This window comes from Mycetomoellerius zeteki, unplaced genomic scaffold (genome assembly GCF_001594055.1).
Source record: "Mycetomoellerius zeteki isolate Tzet28-1 unplaced genomic scaffold, Tzet1.0 scaffold79, whole genome shotgun sequence".
Classification (NCBI taxonomy): domain Eukaryota; kingdom Metazoa; phylum Arthropoda; class Insecta; order Hymenoptera; family Formicidae; genus Mycetomoellerius; species Mycetomoellerius zeteki.
In genome coordinates, this window is record NW_017257819.1 from 171,720 (window position 1) to 182,312 (window position 10,593).

The 10,593-nt window shown below is 40.4% G+C and overlaps 2 protein-coding genes across 2 annotated transcripts in view; one reads left to right on the forward strand and one right to left on the reverse strand.

Annotated features, from left to right (window-relative positions):
* Positions 1-4,273, forward strand: part of Mtp (microsomal triacylglycerol transfer protein) — a 12,602-nt gene extending 8,329 nt beyond the window's left edge. Inside the window, exons 5-6 of the mRNA XM_018459123.1 lie at positions 35-292; positions 1,464-4,273. Of these exons, the coding sequence (XP_018314625.1) occupies positions 35-292; positions 1,464-3,215 (2,010 nt within the window). The 3' untranslated portion in view covers positions 3,216-4,273. The remainder of the gene's footprint in view (positions 1-34; positions 293-1,463) is intronic.
* Positions 4,274-4,701: 428 nt separating this feature from the next.
* On the reverse strand, positions 4,702-5,862 carry LOC108729725 (protein DVR-1 homolog). Its single transcript, XM_018458943.1, has one exon. It carries the CDS (start codon positions 5,831-5,833, stop codon positions 4,763-4,765), a length of 1,071 nt encoding a protein of 356 aa, XP_018314445.1. The 5' UTR covers positions 5,834-5,862; the 3' UTR covers positions 4,702-4,762.
* Positions 5,863-10,593: the final 4,731 nt, after the last annotated feature.

The following is a 10,593-nucleotide window of genomic DNA, read 5'->3' on the forward strand; positions in this document are numbered from 1 at the left end:
TGTTAGACTCGAGAGTTATCGTAATTCTAAGTACATGCTAACGCAATCGCTGTTGCCAGAGCGCGTGATCGACTATGAGGGACACAAAATGATCTTGGTGTCTAAGCCTGACGTCGGTACGAGTGTCGTATCGGAGAGAACGCTGGAACAGACAGTCGAGACCATCAGTGCAACGGCGGTTCATGCGAATTCTGCGAAGCAGGCTGTGGTGCTGCTTAAGCCTGAATATAAAGAGACTGACATCGAGCTCCAACCGATGCTCGCCACATGTCCTGATGCCGGATGTCCCACAGTAAATCTTTCTGCCTGTTCTATTTTACGTCTATTTTAGTATTTTCATTGTTCTCGAACGACGGGGATAGATAACGCATTAATGAAATTGTAGAGAGAACGCTTTGATGCATAAAGTTGCCAAGGCTGGACATGTATTTTAAATACAGTATTTTATTTGAAAAACAGTATTTGTAAGAAAATTATATTTTGTATTTTTTATTTCAGCGGAGCACATGAAAATATTTTGTATTTTATATTTCGTGAAAATATATAAAAGTATTTTGTATTTCACACTAAAATTGTCAATCAAACTTATTATTTGAATTAGAAAATTAATCATCTAAAAAAAACTTTTAATCTTCCTATTTTAAGTACAAAATACGTAAGACCTTCATGTGCTTCGCTAAAATACAAAATATACTTGTATTGCAAATAATATGTGTTTTACACAAAAATATTTTAAATACATTTCCCCAGCCCTGAAAGTTGCAAAAGTAAATAAATAGAAAACAACGCAGGAGATCTGCAGCGTTGTCTGCCATTTGTATCGAACACAAGAATTTCAAATTTTACTGTTGTTAAGATTAAAATAATTAGAAAAATCGGACGTTCTTTTGTAAACGTTTTCTAAAGTTTTAATATAAATTAAGAATAATTAACGGGTTACGTAATATTCGCGCACTTAATATATTAGTTTATATTAATTCTTATGAGATATTGTGTGCCTTCCAACACAAATGACACGGTGTGACACAATGGATCGTTACATCCTTGTTATTTTTGCCAATATTAAACAAAGGTGACATCACTGTGTCGCACTGTGTCGCTTGTTGAAAGGCACCCATTATATGTTACATGGTCATGATAAATAATTTCAAGAATCGAATGTTCTTTTTTGAATGTCCTCTAAAGTTTGAATATAAATTAAAAATAATTGACAAGTTATATAACATTTGCACTTAATATATTAGTTTTTACATTGATTCTGAGACATGAATGTTAATGACTCTAGATAAAAATTTGACACCATGAAAACTGCAGTGCGTTCAGTCTTTTAAATAAATATATAAATAAATATATCAGTACATTAATAATATGTACATAAATAATAAATAATATAATAGTATATAAATAATATTTTAGTACTTATATATTTCGTATTAAAACCGTAAGTCTATATCTCATTGCAGATTGATCAAGCGATCGAAGAATATTACAAAACACTTACTGCTTCCGAGCTGGGCACGGCGAAATCCGCGTCGGCTTTCCTCAAGCTTTTACCTCTAGTCAGGAACGCCTCGCCCGAGGAGCTGCACAAGATCCTAAAGACGCCGCGCAATCAACGGATAAAGATGCAGCTGCTGGATATATTCGGCGCCGCTTCTACATTATCCGCTCATCAAGCTGCCATGAAGATACTCCGGCAGGATGAGACCGGCGATGAGACTGAAAGGTATCTGTGGGCACTATCTCTCTCGCCGACGCCACATGTCGATGTTGCCAGAGATATTCTACGTCGCTCCGAGGAGACGATGCAAAACGACAAAGTATCCGAGACTTATGCACTCACGGCGGGCGCGATGGCGCGACATTACGGGTCCGCCGCGGTGATAGAGAAGGCGCGAGTCAGCCTGGAACTAGGCTTAGAGACCTGCACTGGCGAGGAGTGCAAGCTCAAGTTCTTGCGAGCTCTACGAAATCTGAGATGCCCGGCGGCAATACCCACGTTGCTGGTGCACGCATTAAGCGACAGCAAAACCATCAGCATCGCCGCTTGGCGCGCTTTGAAGGCTCTTCCACGTGAAGCTGTGACCGACGAATTGAAGAGCGCGGCATATAAGGTTTTCTACCAGATCGGAGGGCCGCGAAGGGACAGCAGCGTGCGAACGATCGCGCTGGATGTTATCCTAGAGAACGAGCCTATCGAAGAGGTTCTACGCGACTTCATGAAATATTTGAGCAGCAATGACCCAGCCTATGAAGTCCGTAAGTACTTGACTCAACGTCTGGAGCTGCTCGCCGAGAGAGACGCACGATTCGCTGAATACTTGAGGAATATATACGTTATTGGCAACGTGACGCTCAACAATTATCACATGCAAGCGCAGCGGGGTCTCAGCACCGCTTTCGCGAGGCACTTCCTGCGCTCACCCGACAGTAATGGTTCATTGGTTACCGTTCAGGAAGTGAATTCCGGTCTTCTGAAGCGCGGCATCGTGGACGTCGTACTGGAGAGCAATGAGCAACGGCAAGCGATGTTCTCGCTGGGACTATTCGCTGGCGGTCTTGGCAGCTTCGTATCGAATCAAGATGAAGTGACGGAGGTCGACGACGTCGAGGTTGCCACTGCTGGAATGGAGATTGATATTCTTGACGTCGGGATACGACCTTTCGTCTTTTTCACCGGGCAGAGCGAACTGATGGGCCACGTCTGGTCAGGCACTGCGGACACAAGGACCCCCGCCTTTCAAGCTCTCGCTTCACTGTACAGTCATAGCGAATATGTGCCATTGGGATCCGGTTTCGTCGCCGAGCTCGACGTTCAAGGCGCCGTGAGTTTCGAGCTGGCCGGTGAGATTCAGCTTAGTCTATGGTCGAGAAATGCACGCTCCCTGGTAGAGATGAACGCCGGCGTGACGGTCCATGGCGGCACCAGGGTGCACACGAGCTTCGTGCAGAGCAAGGCGGAATTCACGATGGCAATGGAGCCGAAGCTCCAACTATCCACCACCGTGGATTTCAGTGGACCTTCAGCGTTGTGCATGAGACTAAGCCAGCCGGTTACTACGGTGAAGTATCAGGTCTACAAAATCGAAAGGATACCCGGCAGCCGGCATAGACTGAGAAAAACGCGCCGGATGAAAGTTCACTCACCTGGCAGGTCCTACAAGCTCAATCAAAAAAACAATGAAATGTGCGCGAAGTTCACGAATTTAAGTTAACGCATACCGAAGACTACTCAGTGATTTTTTTGATTGTCGATAAAGGATTGTGAAACTGTTGTTTTTATTATTGTGATTTTAAAGGTGAAATCTATGATAATATAGCAGCGTTTGTGTTCAAATTGATGGATAATGCTATATTTCAACCTCGATATGACAATGCATTCATTACTCAAATTTATTTTAGATTAATATTGTTTTAGCATTTTAGTCAAAAAAGATAAAGTCCAAAATTTAAATCTTGAAATTTTCTTTATATTCTTACTTAATTGTTCTAAACATTAATTGCAATTCCAATTGGCTGGTTTTGTATATAAAAACTCTGAAACACAGTTAAAAGGTTTTTCACAAAAACGAGTCCAAAAGTCAAATTTTCAAGAAATAAAAATCTTTACCTGCGAATCGTTCATTTTGTAAATATAGTAATTTTTCTCCGGCATTGATAAATAGGCGATTTTATTTTTTAAATTCTATAGTATATATAAATATACATACTAAATACATTAACATCATTATAAGCGCGTTCTGAATAGGCCTTTATATTTCCCGTTTTCTGTTTGAGTCTTGTCGAAATAAAATGTTCATGATGTGACGCTGCTCGTAGAGAACGATTTAGCGCTATAACCTAGATTTTTTTAAATGGAGCTTACTTGGTTTCTGTGGAAAACCTTTCAGTTGATCTCTGATTTGTCTCTCATTTTATATTGTATATTTCAATTTTGATATTATACGCAATAATGATACAATGCATTCTTCTCTTCTTCGAAAATCGAATCGTTACGCATCTGAATTCAAATGTATTTATATTATGTATTTTGTACACTCGTTTTTACATAATATCACGTTAATTCTGTTAATAAAAAAGCGAAAGAAACATATATTCTTCGTTCTGTGCAATGTTCACGACGTCTAATTACTCATCACTCTGTTACTTCAAAAGTGATACAGAAATTAACCTTCCATTGACAATGGGGATCTTTAAAAGTATAACCATCGATATTTTGATTGTGAATTTTTTGTAGATAAATTTAAATCTGTAAAAAATAAGTAAAATATAATCCGACCTCTCTATGATGATAAAAAATCGTTGACTTTTATATAATCTGGAATAAAATAAAGACTAAAACGTAATTTCTCGAATACCCTTATTGCTGATCGAATTAAAATTCATATTGTCGGTGAAAGATAAAGTTTTCCAGGAAAAGGAAAAACCAGAAATTTTCAATTTCACAGAAAATTATTAATTAATCAAATAATATCAAATAATAAAAAAAGGACATATTCCTAACGTGATACACAACAAAAAGTGATTTTTATCATTTTTGTTTCACAATCCTTTAAAAAAAATCATCCTTTTGCAGTTGTGATAATTTTAACCATTCTTTTTTTAAAACCGCCCTTTTCAGTTGCGCCTTTTTGACGATTTTTTAATGAAGAAGTTAGTTCACTTTTGATGATTGATAGAGTAACGTTTATCTCATTCATGATAATAAAAAATCACATTTTTTGAGTTGTGTCACTTTTGAAGCAAGGGAGTGATTTATCAATTAGCGACAACCGCACTCGGAGACGACCATGTCCTCGTAGCCATATTCGTAGGTCAAAGTGCCTCTGGCATCCAGGTAGAGCAGACTCGTAGGCGCTAGTCTGGTGGGTACGCAGCAGGCTCTACTGATAAACTTATTGCCACGGAGATCTTCGCTGGCCTGGACTGCGCCGTGCATCAACGTCTGCACTATCGCATGTTTAGTTGGGTTGAGATGATCGCCCAACGGAAAGAAGCACTTGCCGGTGCATTGATAAGCTTCGTACCCTGGCGGTGCGACCACCCACTCGTCGTACGCAATTAGGGCGAAATCCACGTACATGGGTCTCCGGCGGCAACTATTCCGGCGTCGTCTTCGTGGCAGCTCGTCGTCCCAACGATCCTGATCCTCCTGGTCCTCCGCGGATCGTCGATGACGCCGGACGTCTCTGACCTTGCTATAATTCAGCAGAAGAATCGGGCCATCTCCATAAGGATGATAGGTCAGCCTGCCACGAACGTAAAGCTTAACCGTATCACCGTTCCTGCCGGCGACAATGGACGTGACATCAAAAGCCCGCCACGCGTCGTCCTTCCTGGACTTCCGGATCTCCTCACTCCCGTTCTTCATCGTAGACAGATCGTTCAACGATCGCACTCTAACTATCGCGCCGGCTATCCCGAGCAATTCCGCAGCTTCCAGCGTCTCATCAACTTCGGTGGACGGGATCGCGAATTCCAAAATCCTACCGCCGTCGCTGAGCAAACCGGAAGTGTGCACTGGTTGAATCGCGCGGACGACGTCAGCGTCCGGATGCCGATGGTACAGCTGCAGCATGTACTTGGACAGAGTGCCGCGATGTTTTCTGCGCACGGCGTCGCGTGAGAGTCTCGAGTTAGTCCTATCAAAAGGAGGTCGACGTGACGTCGATAATGACGACGACGACGATGATGACGGAATTGACAGGTCGAAGTGAATTAAAGCCTGTGCGCGCATGCTGGAGTTCCATCGACTGATCGATCCGATCTTCCATAAACAGCAGACAAAGAACGCACCCGCGACCAACAGCAGCCAAACTCCTGGAGTTCGCATGGCAGATCCTCGATGTGTCTTAGACGAAGGCGGAAAAGTCATAGATTTTATCAGGGAAATCCCCATAATATAATATTTTGCTTAAACTCGAAATTGTAAAATTCACGCAAAAGTATTATTAAGCATCAAGATCTGCTTTGAATATATGGTCTCCATCGCTTATTTGTGTGGAACATTTTTTTAGTCAATTTTCACTTATTATTGTATATTTTATATTTCTGGTATTGCACCTTAGATGATTGATCTTGATATATTTTTCTCTCATCAGATTTGAATAAAATCTATAAAAATTGCACTTATAAAGATGAGAATCTATTTTGCTACACTCGTTCATTCACCTCGTAACTTTTATCTTTTATCTTTCTCTTTTAATAAAATACAAGACGTACGTGTCTTTTTCTTCAATTAATTTTTAATCCGTGCGTGATTCCCGGAGGATGAACGATGTCGATGCCGGTCTACTTCGGACTGCGAACGTCATATCCTTTGAAGATGAGAGCTCCGGTTGAAGGACCGCTCTCTCCAAATAGCCGCCAATCGAGGCGTCCATAGTTACCGCCTGGAATGTCCTTATCAACCGCAGACCACCACTCGACCGAGCGACCCTACATGCCTACCAATGCCTACCCAGCCGGTTACGATGTTCATCGGTATCTTTAGCTGAAGAATGCCGCTTTGGATAATCAAAATCGATGATGTTTTTTTTAACGTCAGTAATATTTTCTTAACTTTCATTGCGTGCGAGCAAGATGTCTATAAAAAATAAAAAAGTTACGATTATATAAAAATATAATGCAAATAATTTCTCAGTTACATTTTGATTTTTTTCTTACTTCTCATATATGTAGATATATCTCAGATTGCCAATAAAATTAATTCATTAAAAACAGCAATAAAATAACTTAAATAGATAGATCAACGACGAGCAATAAAAAAGATTTAGAGTTAAACTAGTTTATTATAACAATCTATTAGCAAATTAAGTTTTATTTCAAATTAAGTTAGTTTTTCAATGACATAATAAAATTATGGAACGTTTCGACTATACTAAGTCTTCATCAGCCTGAATAACAATACACCACGAATTAAAATTTTAGAGTACAATAAAGTTTAATTGGAAGAATACAAAAAAATAACTGCTGTCATTGAGGTCAAAACATGAAACCATATCGCAATTAAAATACAATTAACTTTACAATATCTACGAAATCGAAACTATTTTCGTCATTGGATGGCGAGAAAGAGCAGAGTCAAGATTTAAAAGTTGCGTTAATTCAATAAATATTTTTTCCCCTGATGTGAATTAGAATATAATCCTCAGATTTTTGTATGAAGTGCACTGAATCTATGCCTCATTTGTGGTTTTTAAGTAAATAATGCACTCATTAAGATTACTTAATTTTTTCGTTATAAGACCTATTTTTAGTTTTTCTACCACAAATAAAAAATAAACGCTTATATAAATTCAGAACGTTAAGATTTTTCTCTTCGATACTGGGAAAGTTGCTATTGTCCAGTATTGAGCATGTCATACTTCATAATATATAAAATTATTCTACAATCCCATGCTTTTCAATTGTCTTATGACTGTACGATATAATATATAAACTTACTCTACCTAATGACAAACAAAAGTACATGAGTACAAATAAACACTAAATATAATTTACCAGACAAAAGAGTAGGTAGGATGGAAAGATATTAAGAGTACTGGATTTACATTCAATAATATACCTTATAATTCACTTATAAATAACTTTTAATTGACTGAATAAAGAAGCGGGAAAACCGAGAGGGTAACCACTCAGAAAATACACCACGGACTTCTATAACTAGACTGCTGACTCAATATGATAGAAAGAGATGAAGGTGATTCCGAACTGTCCTTGTACAGTTCTCATATGCGTATATATGCGTTATGTCTGTGAGTATCGCGTCAATTTATGTGAAAACGCTAACATTATTATCCATGTGATTTATATATGTGAGAGTGAGTAAACACAAATATGGCGCTGCCCAGTGCCGTCTTCAAACATGGCGCATACCAAAGACGAAGTCAGCAGTCTATTAGGCCTATAACTTCTTATTTCTTAATCATTTTCTTAAGTCTTAATCATTTTCTTTTTACGTCTAGCACACATTCTAAAGGAGTATACATATATGTTATATAGATACTCCTGGATGTCTCAGACTCATCTTGCAATCTCAAAATCCTCTTTCCGCAGTCAAATCACTTTTTTAATTTGTAGTTTTATTCCACAAGATTGGAGTAATTAAGATACTTATTTAATATGAAGAAAAAATCACATTCGTGGGGCGTAAGTGGAATCGAATTCGGAACCATACAAATCCGGAATCGACCGTATAAAGCGTAGAACCAGTCGACCCAGTGCAGAGGCTTGTTTAAATGGGTATCGTAAGCAACTGTCATCTATCGGCAGCAAAGGAATACTAACATCACAATATAGGTAAGAACAATAGTTTCACTCTGGGCGGAATCCATAGACGATGCTCAAGATTCGAGATGGTGCTATAAACCAATCAGAGGGCGGTATTCATAGTCAGTTCTTATATTCAAGATCGTCTTAAGTTCAGCCTTGAGGTGTCATGAACCAATCAGAGAGCCGCGTTAGCGTATTAAGACATTACTTAAGATGGTTTTGAAATAAGAACCGACTATGAATACCGGCCATAGTCAGTTCTTATATTCAAGATCGTCTTAAGTTCAGCCTTGAGGTGTCATGAACCAATCAGAGAGCCGCGTTAGCGTATTAAGACATTACTTAAGATGGTTTTGAAATAAGAACCGACTATGAATATACCGGCTAGAGAGCCGTATTAGCATCTTAAGACATTGGCTGCGTTCAGCAGAGAAAACTAATCAATTAGCGTTTAGCGATTCTTTAATACGATTGGTTCCTACATTTAGATTTTGTGTTGTACTTCAACTGCACCGATCGAAAAAAAGTCTTTAGTATCCCAGAGAGCACAAAGTCATCTAAAAGATGACTAAATTATAAAAACCTGATTTTCAGTTATTACTGTTATAATTAGTAATAATAGTAGTAATCATATATTATATTTTTATCTTATATTATAGTTTAAAAATTATTTTTTTTTATATAAATTAAGAGTTAAATTTATATAAAAAATGTATATTATTATGTACGTATATCGATATATGTATAGTTGGTCCCGAAAACAACTATATTTTCTTATACACATATATAGTACTATAAATATTACTAATTCATAACAGTAACAACTATGAAAATGGAACTTCTAATCATAATTATTTTGCAACATAATTATAATCACAAATTCCAAATACATTTCTCAATGCATCATAAATTATCGTACCTTATAGTATTCAGCATATCCAACGAATGGCAATATCTTTTCGACCGTCGTTGGTCTTTGTCAGAGCAATATCATTATATGTATATGTATTATGATAAATCTATAGATATATATCTCGTACATATATTCTATTTGCAAGCTATCCCCATTTTTCAAGATATCGAACAAAAAGTATAGCGATAACGTACGTCAATATGGTAATACAGTTGGGGTCTCGCAAATTTCATCGGCCGGCGTTTGGTCGCGGCGGCGGCGCGTCGGAGACGATCGCGCATGCGCCGCGCGCGGTGGTAAATTATATCGCTTTCATTGGGGTGGCTGCCGTCGCGGTGACGACGAAAAGGGTGGCCGCCGTCGCAGCGCCCGTTCGGCCACCCGGCCCGGCATCGATTCGCGCCGTCCTCGCTGTGCGCCGCGGTGCGCGAGGTGACGTCATGGCGCCGCGTTTACGGCAGTGAGGGCAATCCGCATTCCGCGTCGCATCCGTGCGTGCGAGCGATCTGTGTAGTACGGTGGTGAAGGAAAAAAGGCAGTGTCATGCCGTGGCCCTGACCTAAGCCTCACTTCCGGCCATCCGAGCCGACCACCACCCTTGGTGTGTGTGCCATCCTTCGCTCTTTCGAATCTCCGCGCCCGTCGTGTCCAACGCGGCACGTTCGGCCGAGGATCCCGCGCCGTCTCATCCTCGCGCGGAAAAACTCTCAGCGGGCCTGATTCTGCTTCTCCCCACGCCAGTGAGTACACGCTATCGCTTATCGACTTTACTCCGAGCGATCATGCGGTCGGACGTGCCGGTATCTCCTCGCACGCTCGCTCGTTCGCTCTTCTTTTATCTCTCGCACGCTCTTGCTCTCGTTCTCCCGCTTCATATCGTACGAGATTGTATTTAATATTTTTGTCGTTATTACGAAAAGATACGGGAGCAACTCCGTCGCAAGTCCGCTTTGTGCCGCGCGGTGCGTTCGAGAGCGCTTCCGCGGGATCGCGCGGCCCGCAGTTGGTTGTTGTTCACGCGATAACAGGGCCGTAAGATAGTGGTACGAAAGCCATGGATAATCAGGATCATGGGGATTGAACTTTGGATACAGTCAAGTTACTTCGTTACGAGACCGCGCTCGAGTCGCTCGTGGTGAGCGATCGTGGTGGTCGAACGCTTGTGGGGACAAAGTCGTCGAACGACTTCGCGACAGTTAGCGCATCCCGTCTATCTGCTTAGACCCGCCGTTATGCAGGTAGTACCTACCCGTTTCGCGTTTTCACCGCTTACGTAAGTCTGGCAGTTTCTCCCGAACGGTTCAAACGATTTTAAACGAAGTGTTACAGTCCCAATTCGAAGACTACCTGCCGTATCTGGGTGGCGCGGCCGGTGCTCTCTTCGTCACCGGGGTGGCTTACTGGGC

What these genes read in the sequence shown, in the direction of transcription:
- LOC108729725 (XM_018458943.1), bottom strand. Translation starts at nt 5,833, where the DNA reads ATGCGAACTCCAGGAGTTTGGCTGCTGTTGGTCGCGGGTGCGTTCTTT.